At 42.6% G+C, this 27,371-nt stretch overlaps 1 protein-coding gene across 2 annotated transcripts in view; it reads right to left on the reverse strand.

The window, feature by feature from the left end:
- Positions 1-517: 517 nt before the first annotated feature.
- Positions 518-27,371, reverse strand: part of LOC121290637 (kinesin-like protein KIF13B) — a 147,552-nt gene continuing 120,698 nt past the window's right edge. The window contains exons 31-40 of one of the 2 annotated variants that reach the window (XM_041211348.1): positions 27,032-27,208; positions 25,884-25,976; positions 23,274-23,426; positions 18,475-18,552; positions 16,393-16,446; positions 15,108-15,216; positions 11,096-11,220; positions 9,682-9,744; positions 7,444-8,665; positions 518-2,207 (exon numbers count right to left, since the gene is read on the reverse strand). In XM_041211348.1, coding sequence (XP_041067282.1) covers positions 1,897-2,207; positions 7,444-8,665; positions 9,682-9,744; positions 11,096-11,220; positions 15,108-15,216; positions 16,393-16,446; positions 18,475-18,552; positions 23,274-23,426; positions 25,884-25,976; positions 27,032-27,208 — 2,385 coding nt within the window. In that variant the 3' untranslated portion in view covers positions 518-1,896. Of the gene's footprint in view, positions 2,208-7,443; positions 8,666-9,681; positions 9,745-11,095; positions 11,233-15,107; positions 15,217-16,392; positions 16,447-18,474; positions 18,553-23,273; positions 23,427-25,883; positions 25,977-27,031; positions 27,209-27,371 lie in introns of both variants that reach the window. The other variant, XM_041211338.1, reaches the window with a different exon arrangement.

Genomic DNA, 27,371 nt, shown 5'->3' on the forward strand with positions numbered 1-27,371 from the left:
GCACTGAAATCTCTCCAATTCAGTCAGTTAGAAAAGAAGGGAGATTTCAGACTGTGACAAACACAAGAATTCCTGTTTGCCAGTCATTAGAGCAGGAGTTGCCTATCAATATGCCACACTTATTGAAACTCCTCGCTCCAGCAGCTGCCCCATGCTTAGAGTTCAAGATGTAAAGCTAAACATCAGAATTGAGAAAACAGCAACAGCTAAAGTTGTAAAATAAAAACAGAAATTGTTGGAAATACAAAGCAGGTGTAACACCATCCTAAATAGGAAAAAGTTAATAGTTCCAGTTAGAGCCCGCTAGCCAGAGCTGGGGAGAAACAATGCAGGGTCTTTTATAGACATTAAACGGTAGTTAACATATCTGACTTAACTTTGACTTGTTGCCTCCCTTCCCCTTTCTTTTGTCCAATTCTATAACAGGGTTCACTTACTTTCCATTCCCAGTTCTAACAAAGGCTCTAACCTGACCCATTAATCAAGACTTCTCTTTTTAAGCATCTTCTCAACTGTGTGTTTCTAATGCTTTGTTTATTAAAAAATATTATTTTGATCATTGAGAACACATCTAGAAACTTGAAATCTCAGATAACATACTAAGTGAAGGCTTCTTCTCATTCCTCTTGTGACTAAAATGTCTGCTCCCACATTATGGCCACTACACATTTGTTGAGAATTCCAGATAAATCAGGGAGGCTGTGTGAAAAAGACCCAATGGAAGTAGCATCTGCTTCTCTCAACTTTTAACGTTAATTAAATCAACATTTGCATAGTTTATAAAATGCATTTTAAAATGGCCACAGCGGAAATGGTCTAGTGGGGCAGAACTTTCTATCCTGGTCATGTTGTTCCAGATTTGCTACCACAACTTGTACTCTCAACTGTACAGTCAAACACAATTCTGAGGTTTATCAGCAGTCAAGTGGTTGAAAATCCCATCTTCCCCAAGTGTTTGGTACCTGCATATTTCAGTACCAGAATACTTCAAAACATTCCCCAGAATTTCAACAGACCTGTTAAAATTTGTTGCATTGCACAGGAACACCACTTAAGTTTCCACTATTGCCAGCTAAGGTGGCAAAAATAGATTCCTGGGTCCTGATAGGAGAGGCTTCCACTGGTGGGAGTGTGGCTGTGACACCCTGACAATTACGGCAAAATGCACAGTCCCGTTCCCAGCACTTTTGTTGGCCCTTTCACATAGGCAGCCCAGGCAAGTACCTGTTTCGCTGAGGCATCGCTTAATTCCCTACCCAGCCCCTGCGCCCCTTTGCTACATCAGCAAGCTGCCTGTGGGTCACGTTGGAAGGAAAGAAATGGGGCCCTGGCCTCAAAATTGAGCTGAGCAAAGACTTTGAGCGGGTGACACAAAAGCCCTTCTCTCTGAACTGCCTGAAGTCCAACCACAGCTAAAATCAGCTGTGGCATTTCCTGATGAAATTTAAGTGCTGCAACAATACAATGCTGAGTGAACAACGTCACTGGGGCAAGAAATGAACACATTTTACTCTAAACAAGGAGAAGTGGAAGCAATTCAACATGATTGAAGCATAAAGTCAAACTTTGACATTACAAGAGCCCTCATGTGAATCATATACACGTCTAGTAATTCACAAATCCAACAGATGATTGCCATTTTCAGGTGATGTTTGATTATCTTCTAGTTTGAAGCAGGAAAATAAAATATTACTGCTGAAGATAAGTGAACACGGCTAGTGAAAAGAGGAAAATGAAATAAAAGAAATCGGGTAAACCAGTGGATTGGTCGCCTCGGGTTGGGGAAGTTATTCAACAAAGGCACCAACGGGCCCAACTTAAAGAAGTTTCCTCCAGGTGTCCAGTTCCAAAGCCTTACCAATAAGATCCAAGTATCACAGTCCACTGGTTCATTTCTCAGGAAGGCTTTTGCTCAGCGGACCAGGATTTCCTATGCTCACTCTTTCTTGGAGTCCTGTCACCTGACCGGAGTCCCGCTCCACCTTCGGATTTGGCAAGTGCAGTAAGAGCTGATAAATTTGGGTTGGACCTTGAGAAGTTTCCACTCCTCCGATTCTCTGAAGTTGCGGCCGACTGTATCCGGAGGCCAGTACTCCGCCGTTTTACTGAGCTAGTGGCTTTTGCGACTCGATTTAGCCTGACTAACACTCCGTAGCCTGGATTACATCGGAAATACTGCTTTCCACCAACTGAGCCGTCATTCTTGCCTGAAACAGAACAAAAATACTTTATTTATTTTGTAAACTAAAAGCAAATTGAGACACATTCAGAGAGTAAATTGAAGTAATCTGATCAAATTTGTCCTATTCTATGATCCAACCCAGTGAAGACAAAGGATCTGGAGAATTGACAAAGTTACAAACTATTACAATTAGAACACTACATGCTTATCTGTTTCAGAAGTAGGTTTATTTGAATGCTGTGAGCAGGGCTCATACTTTACTAAAGGAAGTCATAGATATTTTCTTATCTAATTTTATGTAACACCCAGAATCTAGCCCCATAGATTAACTATCTCACATTATCAAACTCCATCATTTGTGAAGCTGTCTAAAGAGTGATGGGGCAGAGGTGCACCTTTAATTCCCACACCATCACTGCAGGGCTGTAAAATGCCTTTGGAGCCTTTCTCCATAAGGCACTCTCACAATATAAAGACAGGCTGAAGACAGCACTGGACAGCAAGTCATCTTCCCAGCCTGTTCTCTGGAAGAACAGAATGAAAGGAACGTAGTAACAGAAAGTAACTGAAGTTCCACATCGTGGGAGTTACCAATGACCAGAAACTGAACTGGACCAGCCATATAAATACTGTGGCTACAAGAGCAGGTCAGAAGCTGTGGTGAATAGCTCACCTCCTGACTCCCCAAAGCCTGTCCCACCATCTACAAGGCACGAGTCAGGGGTGTGATGGAATACTCTCCACTTGCCTAGATGAGTGCAGCTCCAACAAAGCTCAAGAAGCTCGACAACATCCAGGACAAAGCAGCCGGCTTAATTGGCACCCCATTCATCACTTCCAGCACCAACACATTCAATAAAATTCAATAAACATCTGGAACTAAAAGTCTAAAAATGACACGAAAACATTGCTAATTGGCGTAAAAACTCATCTGGTTCACTAATGTCCTTTAGGGAAGGAAATCTGCCATCCTTACCTGGTCTGGCCTTCAGGTGACTCCAGACTCGCAGCAATGTGGCTGACTCTTAAATACCCTCTCAACAAGGACAATTAGAAATGGGCAAAAAATGCTGGCCTAGCCCGTGACGCTCACATCCGTGAATGAATTAACAAAACGTGGCAGGCAGCAATGTGTACCATCTTCAAGGTGCACTGCAGCAGACTGACCAAGGCTCCTTCAACAGTATCTTCCAAACTTGCAACCTCTACCATCTAGAAGGACTAGGGCAGCATGGGAACACCATCACCTGCAAGTTTCCCTCCAAGCCACTCACCATCCTGACCTGGAAATATATCACCATTCCTTCACTGTCGCTGGGTCAAAGTCCTGGAACTTCTTCCCTAACAGCACTGTGGGTGTACCTACGCCACATGGACTGCAGTGGTTCAAGACGACATCTCACCACCACCTTCTCAAGGACAATTAGAGATGGTCAATAAATGCTGGCCCAGCCAGCAACGCTCACATCCCATGAGTGAATATTAAAAAAGAAATTTAAAACATAGTAGACATGATCTTTACCTCAACTCTATTTAAAGGAGAAAATCACTTGAAAATTAAAAGGGATCAGTTCCTCAAAGTTCAGCCAGTCTCAGAAGAACAAAACACGGCATTCCCCCAGCACTTTGACTTCATATCCTGAATTACCTGGAAAAACTCAGCAGGTCTGGCAGCATCGGCGGAGAAGAAAAGAGTTGACGTTTCGAGTCCTCATGACCCTTCAACAGAACTGATCTTTCTTTACAAGGAGAGGGAAATATAAGCTGGTTTAAAGTGGGGGGGGGGGGGGGGGGGGGGGGGGGGGGGGGGGGGGGGGGGGGTGTTAGAATAGGAGCAGATCATCAAAAGATGTCACAGACAAAAGAACAAAGAGGTGTTGAAGTTGGTGATATTATCTAAACAAATGTGCTAATTAAGAATGGATGGCAGGGCACTCAAGGTATAGCTCTAGTGGGGGTGGGGGAGCATAAAAGATTTAAAAATAATGGAAATAGGTGGGAAAAGAAAAATCTATATAAATTATTGGAAAAAAAAACAAAAGGAAGGGGGAAGAAACAGAAAGGTGGTGGGGATGGAGGAGGGAGCTCAAGACCTAAAGTTGTTGAATTCAATATTCAGTCCGGAAGGCTGTAAAGTGCCTAGTCGGAAGATGAGGTGTTGTTCCTCCAGTTTGCATTGGGCTTCACTGGAACAATGCAGCAGGCCAAGGACAGACATGTGAGCAAGAGAGCAGGATGGAGTGTTAAAATGACAAGCGACAGGGAGGTTTGGGTCATTCTTGCGGACAGACCGCAGGTGTTCTGCAAAGCGGTCGCCCAGTTTACGTTTGGTCTCTCCAATGTAGAGGAGACCAAATTGGGAGCAACGAATGCAGTAGACTAAGTTGGGGGAAATGCAAGTGAAATGCTGCTTCACTTGAAAGGAGTGTTTGGCTCCTTGCACGGTGAGGAGAGAGGAAGTGAAGGGGCAGGTGTTGCATCTTTTGCATGGGCATGGGGTGGTGCCATAGGAGGGGGTTGAGGAGTAGGGGGTGATGGAGAAGTGGACCAGGGTGTCCCGGAGGGAGCGATCCCTACGGAATGCCGATAGGGGGGGTGAAGGGAAGATGTGTTTGGTGGTGGCATCATGCTGGAGTTGGCGGAAATGGCGGAGGATGATCCTTTGAATGCGGAGGCTGGTGGGGTGATAAATGAGGACAAGGGGGACCCTATCATGTTTCTGGAAGGGAGGAGAAGGCGTGAGGGCGGATGGGCGGGAGATGGGCCGGACACGGTTGAGGGCCCTGTCAACGACCGCGGGTGGAAAACCTCGGTTAAGGAAGAAGGACATGTCAGAGGAACTGTTTTTGAAGGTAGCATCATCGGAACAGATGCGACGGAGGCGAAGGAACTGAGAGAATGGGATGGAGTCCTTACAGGAAGCGGGGTGTGAGGAGCTGTAGTCGAAGTAGCTGTGGGAGTCGCTAGGCTTCTAATGGATATTGGTGGACAGTCTATCACCAGAGATTGAGACAGAGAGGTCAAGGAAGGGAAGGGAAGTGTCAGAGATGGACCACATGAAAATGATGGAGGGGTGGAGATTGGAAGCAAAATTAATAAATTTTACCAAGTCCCAACGAAAGTATGAAGCAGCACCGAAGTAATCATCGATGTAGCGGAGAAAGAGTTGTGGAAGGGGGCCGGAATAGGACTGGAACAAGGAATGTTCCACATATCCCATAAAGAGACAGGCATAGCTGGGGCCCATGCGGGTACCCATAGCCACACCTTTTATTTGGAGGAAGTGAGAGGAGTTGAAGGAGAAATTGTTTAAAGTGAGAACAAGTTCAGCCAGATGGAGGAGAGTAGTGGTGGATGGGGATTGTTCAGGCCTCTGTTCGAGGAAGAAGCTAAGGGCCCTCAGACCATCCTGGTGGGGGATGGAGGTGTAGAGGGATTGGACGTCCATGGTGAAGAGAAAGCGGTTAGGGCCAGGGAACTGGAAATTGTTGATGTGACGTAAGGTGTCAGAGGAATCACGGATGTAGGTGGGAAGGGACTGGACAAGGGGAGAGAGAAGGGAGTCAAGATAACGAGAAATGAGTTCCGTGGGGCAGGAGCAAGCTGACACGATCGGTCTACCAGGACAGTTCTGTTTGTGGATTTTGGGTAGGAGGTAGAAGCGGGCCGTCCGAGGTTGGGCAACTATCAGGTTGGAAGCTGTGGGAGGAAGATCCCCAGAGGAGATGAGGTCAGTGACAGTCTTGGAAACAATGGCTTGATGTTCAGTGGTGGGGTCATGGTCCAGGGAGAGGTAGGAGGAAGTGTCTGCGAGTTGATGCTCAGCCTTCGCGAGGTAGAGGTCAGTGCGCCAGACAACAACAGCACCACCCTTGTCAACAGGTTTGATGACAATGTCAGGGTTGGACCTGAGAGAACGGAGTGCAGTAAGTTCAGAGAGAGAGATTAGAATGGGTGAGAGGAGCAGAGAAATTGAGACGACTAATGTTGTGCCGACAGTTCTGAATGAAAAGATCAAGAGAAGGTAAGAATCCAGATGGAGGGGTCCAGGTGGAGGGAGAATATTGGAGGTGGGTAAAAGGATCTGTTGAACGGGGAGAGGACTCCTGCCCAAAGAAGTGAGCTCGGAGACGAAGACGGCGGAAGAAGAGTTCAGCATCATGTCGAGCCCAAAATTCATTGAGATGAGGGCATAAGGGTATGAAACTAAGTCCTTTGCTAAGCACTGAACGTTCAGCGTCGGAGAGGGGAAGGTCAGGGGGTATAGTGAATACACGGCTGGGGCTGGGATTGGAAGACGGGGTGGGGATGGAGGGACAGGCAGGGGTGGAGCGTCCTAGATGGGTGTTGGTGTCGATGAGTTGCTGGAGCTTGCGCTCCTTGACACTTGAGAGAAAGAGAAAAAGTTTCTTGTTTGAAGGGTCATGAGGACTCGAAACGTCAACTCTTTTCTTCTCCGCCGATGCTGCCAGACCTGCTGAGTTTTTCCAGGTAATTCTGTTTTTGTTTTGGATTTCCAGCATCTGCAGTTTTTTGTTTTTAACTTCATATCCTGGTTGGTTCAAATCAAAAGAGCACAAGATTGCAACAATCTTTGAGATATCCACACTCCCTTCATTACCAAAGTGAGAAAAGATAGTGGGACAAATTTCTTTGCGCTGAGGGATATTAGAGCAATGGAATACTTTGCAGAGAGTGGCTGAGGCAGAGACCACTGTATCTATTCAGAGAGAATTTGATAGATATGTGAAGCGAAGGAAGATACAGGGCCATTGGGAGAAAGTGAAGGAGTGGGAGGTTTTTTTTTTTAAAGAGATAATAAGCAAACTGTCTCCTCCTGTGCTGCAAGCCCAACCAACTTCCCATTGCAACTCTAACATCCATCTGAACACTTGCAATGTCCGGTCTGAAGGATAGAATATTCAACAACGCCAAATTTGCTGAGTGGTGAACTATTGTTGTTTATGAACTCGAATCCTGGTGTGCGATTTGGACCCAGAAGTGAAATTGTTATTTACTGGATATAGGTGATTAATAGACAAAAATATAGTAAATAATGAGATACTACAAAATAATTTTAAAGAGGAAATGACAAATTAGAAACAAGTGTGTGGTATACAATAATTAAACAATTTGCAATTCCTATGGCAAGCATCGGTTCGAGACAAAGAGTTGAAATTAAGGTAAAGGTATTTTTGAACCCACTAACTTTTTTTTTAGATAAAATCAAAAATCAGTTGAAGGTATTCTCAGTCTCTTACCTGCTGGTACACTCAGTTCAATTCCAATCCAAATTCCATCAGCAAATTCCGTTGGTCCTATATACCTGACTGTACCAGTCTTGTTCGTACCAACTGAGACATACTCCCCCTCTTTTAGCCACTCGGGAACGATGTCAACAGCTTCCTCTGAATCTGAAATAATTTCAAGTTTTTCGCTTGATAACTCATGATCATCATCAACCTTTGTACTTACAGTCACAGATCTCTCAGAATCGTCACCTGCCTCCAATACAGCTAAGCCTGAGGCCCCAGAGTCCCATTGCTCTGTGGGACACTGCGCTTCTTTGTCTTCAAGACTATCTTCTGAACCTTGCCACACGTTTTCATCTCCCAAGATGCCAGTGAAGGATTTCAACTCGGATGTTCTTACTTTTTGGATTTTGAAGGGGTTGGATGCTGCGGTTTTAGGCTGTGTTGCATCGGATGTCGGCTCAGGTTTAGAGGCACTTAATGCCGAGGTTGCCTTCTGTATTGGAGACAAATCTTTTAGTCTATCGATTTGGAGGGAATGCAGAGTGGACGTCTGGTTTGACACATCAATGCCATCTGTTTTGTTTAATGGCCATTCGGTTGTCTGAGAGGTAGAGAAGCTGTTTTTGATGTCGCCTGACGCAGATTTCTCCATGGCTTCTGCTGCCATGGTCTCATGTCCAAACTCTGCTGTTACTTCAGAGTTTGGTGATCGATTTCGAAGGCTTTCACAATCTTTCCCTGTATCTTTGCTTGGGGTTTGTAGTTGGAATTGATGTGCATCTTCACTGGACATGTGTGAAGCACCACTTTTCACTTGATTGATTTGATGTCGCACATCCAGAGACCCATTGGCTGCTGGTCTAGCAAGACAGGAACCTGATTTCGTACCAGCATCCAGCTGCGTTGAACTCTCACAGCTCAATATTCGTTGATTTTGTAACTGGGCGGGTGTGTCCCTGTCAGGAGTGGCCCAATTGGATGGGGATGTGCCAACCTCGCCACTCAACACCATATTTGTTTCCGAGAGGGTTGCTGTGGAAACGCTGTGGGAGAAATATCCACTCGAAGCTTCACTCGAAGGACTCTGAGGCTCTCCTTGGGTTTCATGGCTGGTTGTGTCCACTGACTCATTCTTCGAAGGAGCAGTTCGAGTCTCCGAGCCTGTCACTGCAGGGTGGGTAGGCTTTATCATCATCAGTGAAGCTGAAGGTACTTTCTCTTTGTGAGCCTGATGAAAACATACAGAACACCACGTTTTGGCAAAGCAAAAATGTTAGTGCATTTTACCCCCTCTCTTCACTATTCCCCATCCCCCACCCAACTTTGCAACCATCAAATACCTGCGATGCTGAAATCATGAAACAATCTTGGATATGTTGTTCACCATCCTAGCTGGAGGAAGATATCTCACCAGGGAACACACAATGAGGGAGGTAAAAAGGGAGGCACGAAAGAGGGGTGAGCAAAACTGGAGTTAAAAATATCTTTTAAAAGAATGGATTTTCTCAGTCTATCCTCGATCTAATAAGCATTATCCCTCATACATCACTGAAATCAAATGCTATGAAAAGTAATTTTCAAAGATCTATAATTTTTAAAAGGAAACGAACTTGCTTTCATGTAGCAACTTATTGAGTCTTCAGGGCATCTCAAAGGTACTTCACAATAAACTTCTTTTGAAGAGCAGTCACTGTTCTTATGCAGCAACATCAGCAGCCAATTAGCCACAAGGTCCACATACTAGTTCAATAAAGAATATCGTAGATGGAAGGGACAGCGACAGCTTAATAAAATATGCACAAGAACTTTGTTCTTGCTTTCAAATCCTTAGCCTTGCACAACAGTATCTTCTCCAAGCCTACATCGCAGCTGACACTCAGTCCTCATCATTTTGAGCATCTGTTCATCTCTTCACTCCATCATTGTAAAGATCTCTGCCAAAACTCTTTGGCTTTGCTACCTCTCACTGTCTTAAAAAGTATTCTTAAAAAACATCCATGTTTCCTGTTTGAATTCCTGCTTTGCCCACTTTTTGGCCTTATAAAGCACTTATAAAGGCGCTTTTTTCAGGAGTGCTATATAAATTTAAGTTGTTGAGTGCACAACATACACAGATGGGACCTTTATTAATCATATTCGTTTTTCTGATCTCGTGCAGAAAATTTTATCACAAAGATCTAACAGCTGTCAAACTCATACGAATTGTAGTACTTGGCCTCGTCAAACCCAAGAGATTATACTTACAACTTTATTCTGTTCAGCAGCATCTTCAAGATTATCAGGCTGCACCAAGATTCGAGGAACAGACTACAGATAAGAAATATTGATCAGTTAGTATGTGCAACGTGACCAAAAAAAGCTTAAACCCAAAATCCCCAGGCTGCCAACAATTCAGTTTAAATTTCATTTAAAAGAAAGCCTCACACTAAGCACTTTAGGTTCACATTCTACATCATCACTCCACTTTCTCCGCAACCATTACCATATACCTTCATCAAGAGGTCCAACCACAACTCATTTTTCCCTGAATATGCCTTCTGTTCCCATTACTTCCTTCCTCTGCATCCCATGCCCTTCCACGCACAAGCACTGGCTCAACACCCAGCATCACTATTTTATTTCAGTTTGGGTCCAGATTCACAAAATATCAAAGACTACACTTGAAATGAAGTATTCAATTGACTGTAAAACACATCGAGACGTCTTGAGGTTGTGAAAGGCGCTATATAAACGCAAGCTGATTTTTTTTTGAAATATTGTTTAAAATCTGATTTTGTCATTATTAGATCAGATTGTGATGAGTTAGGCAACCAACCAGATGAGCAAGCTGGACTTGCACAGAACACAGTAACAACACAAGGCACTTCAGAGATCCCTTCCCATTTAATCTGCAGTCATGTTGCAATGATACGCCTGCATTTAAAAAGATTCACTGTCCTATTCAGGAGTGCAGCAAATTCTGTATTGAATGGCTTGCCACTAAGCATTCCATTACACTTACAGTGGTATAAACTGAGTAAGTAAACATGTCAATGTGCCAGGTACCTTGATGCCTCCCTGCAATTTTGCGAGTAGTATCCTTCACTTGCCTCAGGAGCATTCTGTCCACCATATTGAAAAGCCATTGCAGATATCAAAAATAGCACTGATAATTTTTAAGGAAACCTTTGTAAAACTGATTAAGTTCCTAGTTGCACAATTCTTTCACAGACAGCAAACAATAAAGACATGATCAGCATTTAAGATTTCATAAAGCTCACACTGGCCAGCTTTAACGAAATACTGGGAGAACTGCCAAGTCCATGGCGACCTTTTAATGCCTCCCCACCTGTTTCTTGACAATTAAGCTCACTAGGTTTGCACTGTTGAAATCTTCCATGCATCAAGCCTGTACCAATTGCACTTCTCTCAATTTGGGAACACTCGTTGCCACATTGGCCTGTTTCAATACTGAAACCAATTAAACCAGCCAACTCATCTTACCCAGACTTCTGGGAGCCACTGTAACTTATTAAGCTCTTATAGCCCCCACATCTAAATAGGCTGAAGAAAGATTGAACAGAAAGGATTTACACAATGTCTCTCGTCTCTCCCTTCTCTTGTCAAACATATTTAGTTTCTTTTGAGAAAATATCATTGAACAATTAAGATTCCTCACCTGCAGATTTTGAGGAGGGGCAGATCTCCTCTTCTCCTCATCCCGTGCAGGGAAAAGTGATTTGAGAAGTTTGGGCATCTGAGGTACAAAGGCCTTCACTGGATTTAAGTAAGAGGCTGCTAGTGCTGAGAATGAGTCTGAGAAGAGATGGGAGATGATGATGTAGATATCTGTTCATGAATTCCATCGTATTTATATTTTTTACTCTGGCATTTTACACTGCCACTTCTTGCTTTGCAAACAGGAGAGAGCAAGGACAAACAAAAGGCAGACATTTCTCCACAGCCCCCATCACCACTTCATCAACAGGAGGCCAAAACCCAACCGGAACACTTAATTTTGAAAATTCTTTCACAGGGTATGGGCATCACTAGATAGATAGCATTTATTGCCCAATACCTAATTGCCCCTGAGGTGGTGGTGATGAGCTGCCTTTTTGAACCGCTGCAGTCCATGTGCTGTATGTACACGCACAGTGCTGTTAGGGAGGGAGCTCCAGCATTTTGATCCAATGACAGTGAAGGAGCAGCGATATAGTTCCAAATCAGGACATTGGGTGGCTTGGAGGGGGACTTGTAGGTGGTGGTGGTGCTCCCCTGCATCTGCTGCCTTAGTTCTTATAGGTGGCAGAGGTCTTGGGTTTGGAAGATGCTGTCACAGGAGCCTTGGTGAATTGCTGCAGTGCATCTTGTAGATGGTACACACTGCTGCCACTATGTGTCACTGGTGGAAGGAGTGAATTTTGAAGGTGGTGGATGGGGTGCCAATTAAGTGGCGGCTTTTTCCTGGAAGATATTGAGCTTCTTGAATGTTGTTGGAGCTGCACTCATACAGGAAAGGCAAGAGTATTCCATCTCACAACTGACTTTTGTCTGGTAGATGGTAGACAGGATCTGAAGAGTCAGGAGGTGAGTTACTTGCTGCAGAATTCCCAGCCTCTTACCTGTTCTTGCAACCACAGTATTTATATGGATGGTCCCATTCAGGTTCTAGTCAATGTTAACCTCCAGGATGTTGATAGTGGAGGTTCAGCGATGGTAAAGCCATTGAATGTCATGGAGAGATTGTTCAATTATTTCTTGCTGCAGATGGTCATTGTCTTGACACATTTGTGGCACGAACGTTACTTTTCCCTGAATATCCTTCCCATTCCCATCTTCCTTTGCATCCTATGTCCTTCCCTGCACCAGCAATGGCTCAAGACCTAGGCTCACTATTTTATTTCTGTATGGGTCCAAATCCCATTAACATATTAGTCTCAAAAACAGTATGCATGTTTTAGTGTGACAGTACCCAACTCAGTCACAAGCAGCCTGTGATAAAGTAAAACACACACAAACACCAGAAATTGAACTGGACCAACCACATAAATATTGTGGTTATAAGAACAGGTCAGAGGCTGGGAATTCTGTGGTGAGTAATTCATTTCCTGACTCCCCAAAGTCTGCCCACCATCTGAAAGGCACATGTCCAGAGCATGATGGAATACTCTTCATTTGCCTGGATGAGTGCAGTTCCAACAACACTCAAGACGCTTGACACGATACAGGACAAAGCAGCCCGCTTCATTGGCACCACATCCACAAACAATCATTCCCTCCACCACTGACGCACAGTGGCAGCAGTGTGCATCATCTACAAGATGCACTGCAGCAACTCACCAAGGCTCCTTTACAGCACCTTCCAAACCCATGATCTCAACCACCTAGAAGGACAAGGGCAGCAGATGCATGGAAACACCACCACCTACAAGTTCCCCTCCAAGCCACACACCATCCTGACTTGGAACTATACCACCGTTCCTTCACTGTCACTGGGTCAAAACCCGGAACTCCCTTCTGAACAGCATTGTGGGTGTACGTATTCAGCACAAGGACTGCAGTGGTTCAAGAAGATGGTTCACCATCACCTCGAGGGCAATTTGGGATGGGCAATAAACAAAGGCCTAGCCAGTGAAAGAATTTTAAAACAAATTTGTGACTCTGGGTCAGACAACTGGTCATCATCTTCCAAACAAGGCAGCAAGTTTGATAATGCCTTTGGGGAATCGTGCACAATGACATGGTCTCTCTAACTCATATAAAGTTGGCCGGATTTCTGCTGCTGTATCTTTAGCACAAAAAAGCTAGCATCCCCTTAAGAAAACAGTGCACATTACAGTGGATAAACCAGTAAGAAAGAACAGCAGAAGATGGATTAAGAGCAATACAGGCACAGAAGCATTATTAATGCAACAATAACTTGTGCTACGAGTGCTCATGTTTGCTCTGAGACTGTAATGGAAGCAAATTTGGATTGACACTGAAAAATGACATCCATGTTGTTGAAATCCCTTACCATAATCCAGCATAGAAGCACAGTCGGTGCATTTGGGGGAAAAATAACATTATTAATTACAGCACAGAATACCTTTTTAAAATTGCTAGCAATTACATTATAATGCTATCATAATACAATCAAGTTATTTTAAAAATGTGAACAATTTGAATTGCAATATTAGATTTTGCTAATGGAAGAGCTGCAAGGAATTGAGAGTGTTGTGCTGTTGGACTGCATAGCTGCCAGCACAGTCATTAACATCTGTGGCTTTCTTCACCGAGTAAATGATTTCAAACAAACAGTTTAAGAAACCTTAGTAGGCAGCGCTGCAGCGACTGTAAACACTGGAACCTGCACGAAAGAGGGAGGTTATGGAATTGGAGACATACTGAATCCAACTATTTGGCAATGCTGGTAGCAAGTTGGGGATAGGGCGGAGAGAGAGAAAGAGGAGTTGGCCCTGGTAGCAAATCATGGATAGAATAATTATTTAATGCTGCTTATTTTCTGAAGGATGTGATTAATGCTGCTCGCCTTAATATTTTGTATCACCTGAACTGAAATTGGACAGTCCATTAATTTTTGGGTTGTGTTTTTTGTAGATACTGCAGTCAGCACCTACTGTCCCAGTCACATAGTTCCAATTTCAGTCCATGGTGAATCCTGCAGTACCAAACTAGGATTGTAGCCCAGACAGGCTCTTGAAAACACAAGGTTCCCAATTTGCAGGATTTCTAACCATGATATACAAAAGCAAGAGTCAGATTTTGTTTATGACCCTTTCTCTGCCCCTTTGGTTCAGTGGTATTCGGCTTAATGCATCTTAAAGTTTGATTTTTTTTAAAAAATCAATGGTTAAACCCTGAAAATGTGCACTGCAAAAGTTATTTTGTTAGCCACCTATTGACAGCAGGCTGTTGATCAAATAGAAAGAGTTCAGGGGCTGCAGAGGCATTGGTCATTGTGCAGAGTGGCAGTTTGAAGTGAACAGTGCGGGGGGTGGGTGGAAAAACAGACTGCAAAGTGAGTTGAGGCCACAATCAGATCAGCATGACATGAAGGGCCAAATGGTCGACACCTGCTGCTAACTCTTGTGCATATACGTTAGGTGACAGGAAGCAAAGACTTTACAAGATTGAAGCAGCAGCTGACAGGATCTGGGCATTTTTCTGAACAACAATAGTCTTTTAAGAGGTTATGGTCTTGTTTAAGATATTAAAGGCTATTTTGCTCAAGTCTTCCTCAGCTAACGATTATACCAGCAGAATACCAGCTTGAAATCCCCTCGATGAACAACAAGCTTTCTATAACAAAGATGATAAGAGCTCTGGATATGGTGGAAACATTCATTGATAAACCAATAAAGTCACTTTCTGCTTCCAGTATCGAAGTTAATTACTTAAATTCCAGCTGGAGATTAAAAGTGCATCAATGAAATAACAGGTTGTCTGGGCTCGATGGGAAGAATCCACGTTTAAAAACAGCAAGTTTTGATAGCTGAAGTTGAGCTAAAAGAAAACATTTTAGAATAGGGGTAAAATGCCTCAGAGGGAAAGCACTTTCTCTTAATGGTTCAAGGCAAAAGGTCAGCTGTTTTTAATATCCCTATAATTCACATTTTTTTCAAAACTTTCTTGCAGAGTCTCCTTATGTAAAAAACTATTCCAAGTCACATCCTTGCACCAGTTCTCACCTGCGTCTTGTGGCATAGAATGCCTGGACACCGGGGAACGGTATGGAGGCGTCTTTTTGTTTGACTGCAGTACAGCTGTCGATATGTCCTGCTGACTCTCCCATCGACTCTGCCCAGAAAGCACAAAAAAAAAGAAATCCAGTTTAAGTTACGTTTTTGTGACCATTCTCAAAAACAAAACAGCAGCATGAAAGACTATGAGGATCTAAGGGGATCACTGGTGAAGATGGGACTCTCCATGTACTCACTTATTGAAGTCTCTTGAAGTACCATACAGGAGCCAAAAGGGGAGGCTCCATAACTAACTCCTGCAAGATGCACAAAAGCCACTGCAACAATTTCACTCTACTTATATATTAGTTTGCTCGTGTTCGTTTGGGTGGAAAGGAGAGGAAAAGGACATGAAGCATGTGCATATCTGCCATCTGAATTAGAATGTCAGCCCTTGCAGAAACCAAAAGCATACACAATAACAAGCATTCCCAATACACATGACAAAAGAACTCAGAAATAGTCATGGGTCAGCACAAGCATATCAATCTCTGCATACAACTCCCAAAACATTGCAAGTTGAACAAGGCAATAAACATAATGAATGAACTGTTAAAATAAAGTAACAACAATTTTGATATAACATAGTTTCAAAGGAAAATGGCCCTTTGTAGGCCATTCCAATAACTGTTCCTTAACCATTAAATCTGAAATTGCAATTACAAATCACGCAGAAGGCCAGGAAACGCCAGGGAAGGCCCCTCCCACTGATTCTTAATTCCATTCATTCTGCACCCAAAGTATGAATTACAAAATTGCTTGAGATTTAAACTGAGTAATGCAGATATCAAGTTCATTCTTCAAATCAGCAGCCAACTTTGGCTTTGAGAAACAATCAGTTGACAATGGTTATCTGCACCCACGACAAAAGCTGACAACAAAGAGGGGGCCAGTGCCCATGGAATACCACAGTTATGATGTAATTGGGACAGGAGGTTGATGCTTCTAACACAATATGCATTATTAACATAAATCAGCCTGAGTACTTCATGAAGAAGGTACACAGTATCAAAATCCGGTGATGTCAGTTGCATGGCTCCCATGGTCCCATAACACCCAGGAGCTTAACTGGGGTAAATTTAACCCGAATCATATCACTCCAACTGTAAGCTCACCATGCAGTTGAGATGCAGGAATCAATTAATGTCAAGATTTGATTATTCAGGGAAATTTTTCATGTTTAACATTGTTATTTTAATGCTATGTCTTACATTAATTACAGGAATGTTGTTACCTTGTCACGTTCAAGACTTGATCTTGCATTGAGTTCATGGCGGCTCCCAGACAACTTTAAAAACAAAAGTTCATAGGAGACACATGTTACTTGAGTGAAATAAAACTATTCAAGATGTTGTCACAGGTCAGAATGCAAACTCAGGATAACCAGTCATGCTCTAGCAGATCCAAACTTGGACTGTGACAGAGAGACAGATCAAGGGGGCAAAATGGTATAGAGCAGCATTTTTAATCAACATGCTGAAGTGTTTGTTAAAATAGCAGAAAGGAGGCTAAGAACAGAACTCCATGCTCCCTAAAGGAATCAGGAAGTGTTATGTGAGGAATGACAGTGATAAAATAATCATACATAGACTCTTGAGATATTTGCCTCGATGAGTTGAATGGCCTTTTCTCACTCTGGAGTTTATGTTCACAGATGGGATGAGCACATAACATATTGCCAGCAGATAACACAATTAATATTTTACAATAAATTGTCAGCCAGGCCATCACAATTTCTAATCCCTGTGATATCATCATGCATCAAGGACGCTGACTCTAACTCCCCCCAAGTCATTATTCTCTGCGGTAACACTTCACATCAACTTCACTAATGGTATGATGAGACTTTTACTCTCACTGGAGACATCCTAAATATTTTAGCTCATTGAACTCAGGATATAGCTTAAGCAATGACCAGAAAATGACGGTTCATTCATCAAATCTTATAGCACAAAAATAAGCCATACCTGTAACTGTTCATAAAGAGCTATCCACTTAGTCCTACAACTCTGCTCTTTCCCCACACACTAATTGTTGTTTTAAAATTAAACATTTATTCACTTTGAAACATTAAGGATTCTGCATCCACCGGTTCGGGTAGCATATTTTACATTCTATTTTACATGTGTAAAAAAATTCTCCTAGCCTCTCCCTTCATTCCCTTGGTAAGTATCACTCGCACCACATAAGTGCCAGGCAATGGCTAACTCCAACATGAGAAAATCTAACAATCTCCCATGACATTCAATGGCATTACCATGGCAGAATACCCCACCATCATCATCCTGAAGATCACCATTGACCAGAAACTGAACGGCAGCAACTATGTAAATACTGTGGCTATAAGAACAGGTCTGAGGCTAGGAATTCAGCAGCGAGTATCAACACCTGATTCCCCAAAGCCTGTCAGCCATCTACAAGGCCCAAATCAGGAGTATTATAGAATACTCTCCACTTACCTGGATAAGTGCAGCTCCAACACACTCAAAAAGCTCTACAGCACCCAGGACAAAAGCAGCCCACTTGATTGGCACCCCATCCACCAACTTCAACATTCATTCTCTCCACGAACGACGCATAGCAGAGCAGCGTGTACCATATACAAGATGCACTACAGCAACTCACCAAGCCTTCTTTCACAGTACCCTGGACCTCTAACATCTTGTCAGAAAAGAGCAGCAGATGCATGGGAACACCACTATTTTGAAGTAACCCTCCAAGCCACACACTAGCCTGACTCAGAACCATTCCTTCACTGTTGCTCAGCCAAAATCTTGGAACTCCCTTCCTAACAGCACTGTGGGTGTACCTACCCAGCTGTTCAAAAAAGCAGCTCTCCGCCACCTTCTCAAGGGCAATTAGGGATGGGCAACAAATGCTGGCTTTGAAAACAATGTTCACATTCCATGAAAGGATTTTTTAAAAAATCATTAATTTAAATCCTCTAATTACCGATGCACTGGTCAATGCAAGAGTTTATCCCTTATTACCTGATTAAAATCTTTCATCCAGGGCCCTCAAGTCATATCTAAACACTGCAGTGCAATTTTAGTGAAGTAGCTATTTCCATCAAACCTACACGGACAGTCAGATGTTTCCCCCTCCTAACATCCAAATATCCCAAGTGAAATGAATATTGAGACAGTTGAACTGCACAAAAATCCATCACATTTCCTCAGTTTATTAGCTTTTGGTGCTAAGTCAGCAGTTTAAAAAGGATAGAATGAAGCTTGGTGCTCTGAGAAACATGGTATAAAGCACATTCCGATCCTAGTCACACACACAGGCAGAGGAAAAATAGCTTCTGGAGTCATACCCGGTTGACGTTTGGAGAGCTGATGCACCTTCTGGTCAGTTTACGCTTTGCATTTAATTGTTCTTTTACTGCAACTTCCTGTTCACAAAACACAGCAAAAAAGAAACAACACAACATGGCATCAGGACAAGGACAAGACCAGACAACACAACAGAAAGAGAAATCTGCAGTTCCAAAATGAAAATGGAAGAGTTCATCATTTAAGGAGCAAGCAAGCAGTCAACCTTTCAATTGTTGTACTTCTTTTGCCAATTTCTCTCCAATTAGCACTATCTGCTGGAGCACAATTCCATAAATGCTGATCAGCTTCTCACCAAGCAGCCCTTATCTACTTATGCTTGCAGACAGGGAGAAATATTGTGGCGGTGGTTGGGGGGGTCGGGTAGCGGCACCACATTAAGCCAAATATTGTTCTCATCCAGCCAGAGAATGCTGGTCAGCCTTAAAAACAAGGAGTAGGCCATTCAGTCCCTTGAGCCTGTTCCACTGTTCAATTAGATCATGGCTGATCTGTATCTCAACTCCATTTACCCACCTCACTTCCATATTCCTTAATATCCTTGCCTCCCCATCTTTGCTGACCTTCATTAGCTCTCTGCCTTCCAATGTACTTAAATCAGAGTCCTTGCCCTGGCCTACAAATTCTTCAACAGCTTCACCCCACAGTGCAACCTCTACTACCTATTTTAAAACTTGAATTCCTCCAACTTCATCGCTCCATTCAAAACTTTCAGACATCTCGGGACTTACTCTATGGAATTACCTCCCTAAAACAACTTTCTTCTGCTCTGTATATTACCATTTAAAGTCACGTGCAGCCCCCGATCTTTAAAAGCATTTTTTGGACATGACTCCCCATGTCTAGTTTCTGTCCCTTGAATGTTCATTATGTTAAAGGTGCTATATAAATGCAATTTATTGGAGTCTGAGATGGCAAACTGAGGTACAAGCTGATAAATTCCACGTGCCCAATTTTCTGCTTCAAATAGACATTTTTTTGGCTATTCCATTACTGATTGAAGTAGCTTTTGTTTACTTGTTAAAGGCTTTAGTTGCCACTTACTAGACAAACATAAATATCACAGGCCAGTCTTCTTTTGGTGGACAACTTAAATTCAGAAAGTCACAAGTAAATTTTCACCCACTAAACAGAAAATGAATGCACTTCCTGATATTTTGAGATATTCTCCAACATGAGCTTCACCCCTCTCTTTTCTCCACTCCAATCAACTACCTTCAGAATAGTTTAGTCCCAGTGGATTTTTGGTCTTTGTGCTGGATTTGCAACAACTTCAGTTCTAGGTTGTTCTTTCACCGTTTGCAACATGTTGTGCCAAGATAAGAATATCTCATCTTTAGAGTACCAAGATAATGAACAAGCTAATATGCAAATGCAGAAAGCTGACAGATACTAATGAACATAAGGATGATTCAGACAGTGCAATCGTAAAAAGGAAGCCAGTGTCTTGAGATAAACAGAAGCTCAGGGCATTTGGTGAACATCTAAAAGTTTGAAAATATTGATGTAAGACACAATCTATAAAGATCGATGAAAGATTCCATTAAAAATATAGAATTTTGCATGGACTGTGATGGCAAGAGGAGCTAAAAGTTCAGCAGAGCTAAAAACATACAAAAACAACTTGCAGGAAAAAACATATATATTCCCGATTTAATTTTTATTAACAGGCTGTTAGCACTGATGTTAAGGCCAGATTCAAATCCAATTAAACTTCTGCACAAATACAATTTAAGCAACAAATATCATACCTCAAAAGTGCACCACTCTAGTGATTGATGGCTCATATTACAGCTTTGGCCTGAACAAAGATGTTCACACATTCAATTCCCACATCTCCTATCGCTGCATCCTGACTGAATTAACTAAGAAGAAATTCTGATTATCTGGGATCTCATGATCTGAGGGCTGGGTTCTCCATTTTTATTGCTGGTTGGCTAGAAAGATTAGCTGATAATACACAGCTGATCCAACAGCTCATAACTTGCCTTGGATCAGCGCTCTCAGATCTTTGGCAGGTCTGAGTAGTCGAGTCACAGGGTAGTGCGTTGGCAAGGCATGAACTGGAAGATCAACTGCACAAATCTTACTGGACAGAAATAACAAGAGGCAAGTGTTATCTTAAAGGGTTGAAGGAGGTGGGGAGAAGCAGTAAAATGTGCAGCAATTTACACTCAATTACCCACAAGCTTCAACTATATGCCAGGAGTCAACACAATAAATAATCGAGGTTCCACTGTAATTAAAACGATCAGCTGAGTTTTGACCCCCACAAACACACACAGAATCACAGTGCAGAAGAGGCCCTTTGGCCCATTGAGTCTGCACTGACACGTGAGAAACACCTGACCTACCTACCTAATCCCATTTACCAGCATTTGACCCATAGCCTTATGACGTGCCAAGTGCTCATCCAAGTACTTTTTAAAGGATGTGAGGCAACCCACCTCCACCACCCTCCCAGGCAGTGCATTCCAGACCGTCACCACCCTCTGGGTAAAAAAGTTTTTCCTCACATCCCCCGAAACCTCCTGCCTCTCACGTTGAACTTGTGTCCCCTTGTGACTGACCCTTTAACTAAGGGGAACAGCTGCTCCCTATCCACCCTGTCCATGCCCCTCATAATCTTGTACACCCCTCTGTCTTCTCTGCTCCAACGAAACAAACCAAGTCTATCTTACCTCTCTTCATAACTTAAATGCTTCATCCCAGGCAACATCCTGGTGAATCTCCTCTGCACCCCTCCAGCGCAATCACAACCTTCCTATAATGTGGCGACCAGAACTGCATACAGCACTCCAGCTGTGGCCTCACTAAGGTTCTATACAACTCCAACATGACCTCCCTACTTTTGTAACCTATGCCTCAATTGATATAGGCAAATGTCCCATATGCCTTTTTCACCACCCCACTAACATGCCCCTCTGCCTTCAGAGATCTATGGACACACATGCCAAGGTCCCTTTTTTCCTCAGAACTTCCTCGTGTCATGCTGTTCATTGAATACTTCCTTGTCAAATTACTCCTTCCAAAGTGTATCACCTCATACTTTACAGGGTTAAATTCCATCTGCCACTTATCTGCTCATTTGACCATCCCGTCTATATCTTCCTTTAGCCCAAGACACTCAACCTCACTGTTAACCACCGGACAATCTTTGTGTCATCCGCAAACTTACTAATCCTAACACACACATAATCATCTATGTCGTTTATATAAATGACAAATAATAGGGGACCCAGCACAGATCCCTGTGGTATGCCACTGGACACTGGCTTCCAGTCACTAAAACATCCTTCTGTCATCACCCTCTGCCTCCTACAACTAAGCCAATTTTGAATTCACCTTTTCAAATTACCCTGTATCCCATGTGCATTTGCCTTATTTATAAGTCTCTCATGTAGGACCTTGTCAAAGGCTTTGCTAAAATCCATATAAACTACATCAACTGCACTACCCTCAACTACACACCTAGTCACCTCCTCAAAAAATTCAATCAAATTTGTTAGGCATGACCTCCCTCTGACAAAGCCATGCTGACTATCCTTGATCAAACCTTGCCTCTCCAATTGGAGATAGATACTCTCCTTCAGAACTTTCTCCAATAGTTTCCCTACCACTGACGTACAACCCTTCTTAAATAGCGGAACCACATTAGCTGTTCTCCAGTCCTCTGGCACCTCCCCCGTGGCCAGAGAGAAATTAAAATTTTGGATCAGGGCCCCTGTGATCTTCTCCCTTGCCTCCCTCAGCAGTCTGGGACACAAATCATCCGGACCTGGAGATTTGTCCACTTTTAAGCCTGCCAACACCTCCAATATCTTGTCACTCCCTATATCAATTTGCTTAAGAACCTCGCAGTCTTTCTCCTTGAGTTCAATACCTTCATCCTCATGGGTGAAGACAGATGTGAACTATTCATTCAACATTCTAGCGATGTCCTCTGGCTCCACCCATAGATTGCCCCCTTGGTCCCTTATGGGCCTTACTCTTTCCCTGGTTATCCTCATCCCATTGATAAACTTACAGAATATCTTGGGATTTTCCCTTTTACCAGCCAGAGCTTTCTCATATCGCCTCTTTGCTCTCCTAATTGCTTTCTTAAGCTCCACCCTGCACTTTCTGTACTCCACTAATGCCTCTGCTGATTTGCTTCCCTTGTACCTGCTAGAAGCCTCTCTTTTCCTTCTCATCGTAACCTGAATACCTCTGGTCATCCATGGTTCTCTGGGCTTGTTACTCCTTCCTATCACCCTGGAGGGAAAGTGTTGAGCCTGTACCCTCCCCATTTCCTTTTTGAACACCCCCCCTCCACTGTTCCTCTGTAGATTTCCCCACAAGTAACTGTTCCCAGTCTACCATGGCCAGATCCCACCTTACTTTACTAAAATCCACTCGCCCCGAGTCTGAAACATTTTTTTCCAACTTGATTTCTTTGTCCATAACAAACTTAAACTGTACCACGTTGTGGTCGCTATCGCTAAAATGCTCGCCCACCACCACCTCAGTCACCTGTCCGGCTTCATTCCCCAGAATTAGGTCCAGCGCTGCGCCGTCCCTTGTTGGACCCTCTACGTATTGACACACTTCAAACCAAAATAACATCTAGCAACTAAACCTGGCTCACATTTTAGAATAATGGTGACTGAACTTTGACCTTCCTTACCTGTGCATACAACTTAAGTGCTAAACAATAGCGTGTCTGCAAACTTTAAAATCAGAAATTATAGATAGGGCAAATATCAGCCTGATCAGCTTCTTTCCTCTCAGGATAACTCACCTGACGCAGACGATCCAGAGTGAGGATATTCTCCACTGCCAGTACACTACGGAGGTATTTCTCAATGTATGCTTCTTTCTCAGCAGATTCTGCATTTTCCAACTCTGCTGCCATTCGTGCCAGAGTTTCACGGTCCTCAGATGCTTGAGCATCCTGGAAAAAAGCCCATATCATTCACACAACCTGCCATGTTGCCCGAAGGCAAACCATGAAAAAAATTTATAAAAGCCATTTATTTTAGTTTTCACTGAAACAGATTTATTGATCATATTAACCATCAGTAAAATCGGAAGCCATCATGCTGAGAAACCAAATGGTACCCTGATCAGGCTGCATCTTCAATACCAATTACTCAGTCTAGCTGACCCCTAATGTCAGAGGACTTAGTTAAGAGGAAAGGTCGAAACACAAACACTTCAGCTTCAAAAGCAGGAATTAAATAGATGCATAGAGTACAAAAGCAAGGAAGTTATCCAAAACCTTTATAAAATCTCTAGTTGGGTCTCAGCTGGAGGAAGCACTACGCTTTAGGAAAAACATCGAGGCGTGAAGAGAACATTTACTAGAATGGTACCAGGGCTGAAGTATTTCAGTTACATGGAGAGAATAGAGAAGCTGGGATTGTTCTCCTTGAACGTTATGGGGAGATTAAATAGAGGTGTTCAATATCGTGAAGGATTTGATGGAGCAAATAGATACAAATTGTTCTGGCAGGGGGATCATTAACCAGAGGACATAAATTTAAGACAATTGACAAAAGAACCTGGAGTGAGATGAGGAGATTTTTTTTTTTTTTACACAGCTACTTATGATGATCTGGGAGTGGAAATAAATTCAACAGTAACTTCAAAGGAACTTAGATGAGAATAAACAGAAAGCATTGGTGCATTTTATGCTGAAAAGTTAAAGTTTTTACTGTTAAAAATACTGATCGACTCCAATCGCTAATTTATGACAATGAACTGATGCGGCTGCTGAAATTGTACCTGCCTCCATAGGATAGCAATATGTATCAGAATTCACAGAGTGACAGACCTCGAATGAATTATCAAGGTGTGTGCATGCACTTTTCAAGTATGATACTTCTCCCAACAAGCAAGTTACACTCTGGTGTAGTTTCATGACCACAGAGAATGCACATCACCTAATGTCAATTACCAACTTTCTTTAAAATAACACTATTCTTCAACCATGTTGTAATTGTAACTTCAATGCTAAAGGAAATGCAAGTGCTTTCACATTTCTACTTGCTCTGGAGCTGTTTCACTGAGCAATAGAGGGCTCAAGAGAACAGTAACATAGTGATAATGTTATTGTACAAGTAATCCAGAGACCTGGACTGATGTTCCAGTGACACAAGTTCATATCCCACCATGGTAGCTGGGGGAATTTAAGTTCAATTAATTAAGAAATCTTGAATAAACCTGGCCACATTAATAATGATCATGAAACTAAAGGATACTTATAAAAACCGATCTGGTTCACTATTGTAGTTTAGGGAAGGAAACCTGCCATCTTTACCTCATCTGGCCCACATGTAACTCCAGACCCACTCCAATGTGATTGATTCTTAAATGCCCTCTGAAATGGCCTACCAAGCCACTCAGTTGTAGGTGGCTCACTGCCATCTACTCAAAGGCAATTAGGGATGGACAATAAATGCCGACTTTGCCAGCGAAGCTCACATCCAAGAATGTATTTTTTAAAAAACCTATGCATATACTCTGCCAACAACAGCACAATGATGCACCACACTAGTAATAATGCAAATTGGGCCAGGTACAAAGTTAATTATAACATATCAAGCTAAATAGGTTCATGAGCCCAGCAACAATGAAAATTCCACATGTAAGTCTAGCCCTAGTAATCCTAAGTAGAAAGTTAAAATTTACCTGCATTTTAATCACACACCTTGCATACAGTGACTATTAGTTTCCCTGTAATTATGTTCAAAGCAAATGAAGGACACAATATTGAGGGAATGCAGATGCTGAGTTACAGAATCATAACAGGACAGAACGACAACATTCGACCCATCATATCTGTGCCGTCTCTCTGAAAACACTATCTTGCTCTTATCTCAGAGCCCTGTAATTTTTTCTTCAGTTTTAACAATAAATCTAATTTCCTATCAAGATTAATTCTGAATCTGTTTCCACCGCCCTGTCAAGTAGTACATTCCAGATCATGACTCACTTCAGAAACTGTTTATGCCCTCTTAGCTCTTTTGCCAATTATCTTGAATCAGTTTCCTATGGTTACTGACCCTACTGCCAGTGAAGACAATTTATCGCTATCTGCTTCATCAAAACCCCTCATGACCTCCCCAGCATGACTTCCACACTGCTCTAAAATAATCTTTGATTAGTGTACGCATTGCATGCAGATAGTGTTTTACCTAGAAGACATGAAGGCAGCATTACACATTTTTGTTAAACAGCCTTCTCTGGATCATTCCTTTCAATATTTACTACATACACAGACAGAGAATATCATTTTGTACTCTGAATATCCGATTATTCAATAATCACAAATAGCACTCAAAATGATAGACTTCTTTCAAAAAGCTCACAAAACAACATCAAGACATGCTATCTATTGCTTACGTACCTCTGGAATATTTGAGACTATCTCAAAGGTCACTCCACATGCGTTAAGTGTACTTTTGTAGGACATTCTTCTCAAGAAGTTTTGTGCAAAGCCCTGAAATTATATTTTGATAGAAAAGGTGCACGTTAATAAGTTTTAATCCAATCCACCCAGGTCACGCACTAGCTGCAAATCAAACCAATGCTGAGCTTCCGCATTCCTTGACATTCTCTCTCTTTTCAACCAATTTGAACTTTCTCAAAGCAGCATCACTTAAATCAGCATCCTAAATAAATAGCTTTTTCTTTCTTTGAGTTAGCCATGTATCCAATGTATGCAGGAATTATACTTAAGAGTCTCTAAACCAAGCTAAGATAGCCACAGAGCTACAGTTGCTGTTTGGCCCCGATCTGGTGTTCACATGATTTTCCTGTACAAACACAACCCAGCTGCTGAAGCTAAAGGATATAGCACAGGTTGGCAGAGCTCAGGTTTAAAGGAACCTGAAGTCTTGACAAGGGTATTTAAAACTACACAGCCTGCCAGCAAAGAGCACTGGTAAGCTTCCTGCGGCTTTGCCACCAGCATCAGCGTACTAAATCATGGTCAATTCCTTTTAGAAGTATAAATTTCCATTCTAAATTATTCCTTCCCCAACCCCAAAACCCTCCATGCTAACCTATAGCGCATTACAGGTGCCAGCTGCTCACCAGCAACTAATAAGTCTCCACACGTGTTCAAATGAGTGCTGATAAGCTATTCCATTTCATGGGCCGATCACACGAGAGCCCAAACTTATCCTCAAACTAATGTTCACGTCAGCACACTTTCCAGCGGGGCCACTGGATTGCAATCAGGAGCAATACTAGCTGACTTCATCTTCCCCTAAATCAAAAGCAATTAAACCAATTGTAGCACCCCAAAAGTTGGCCTGGCCAAAACTATGTGAACACAGATCAGGATCACCACAGTCCAAATGGCACAATTCACATTTGTCTGTGCTTTTGTAATCAGAGCTTGCAGCTTTACATCTTAAATCTTCAATTACAATTAACCTGATCACTATTTTGAATTCACCCCTATTTTCTCAACTGAATCAAGAAGCTTAAGTAGAATGAAGGAAACTCCAATTTTATCAGGACGAACAGATGACTTTCTTCAGATTGTACCTGTCGGCTGTAGACGTTCACACAGATGCGTTTACGTAACACCAGCTGCATCTCGGCAGGGTGGCTGAGCTGCACCACAGCCTTCACGATAAGGAAGACACGTTCATCGGCTGGAGTTCCTTTGCTCAAGGATGAACAGTTATGGACATTGGAGTCCCAGGAAGCCTCTGCTTTCACCTTGTGAAAATATATTTTTTTAAATCAACATGCAGCATTGACCATGGATAAATTCCTAGTTCATCTTACAGCAAATTACTAAATAAAAGAAGAAATCCAAATATGAAACTGTTGACATTATGAAATGTTACTTGATACCCGGGCATGATGGACAGTGGTACTC

This window comes from Carcharodon carcharias, chromosome 2 (genome assembly GCF_017639515.1).
Source record: "Carcharodon carcharias isolate sCarCar2 chromosome 2, sCarCar2.pri, whole genome shotgun sequence".
Lineage (NCBI taxonomy): Eukaryota > Metazoa > Chordata > Chondrichthyes > Lamniformes > Lamnidae > Carcharodon > Carcharodon carcharias.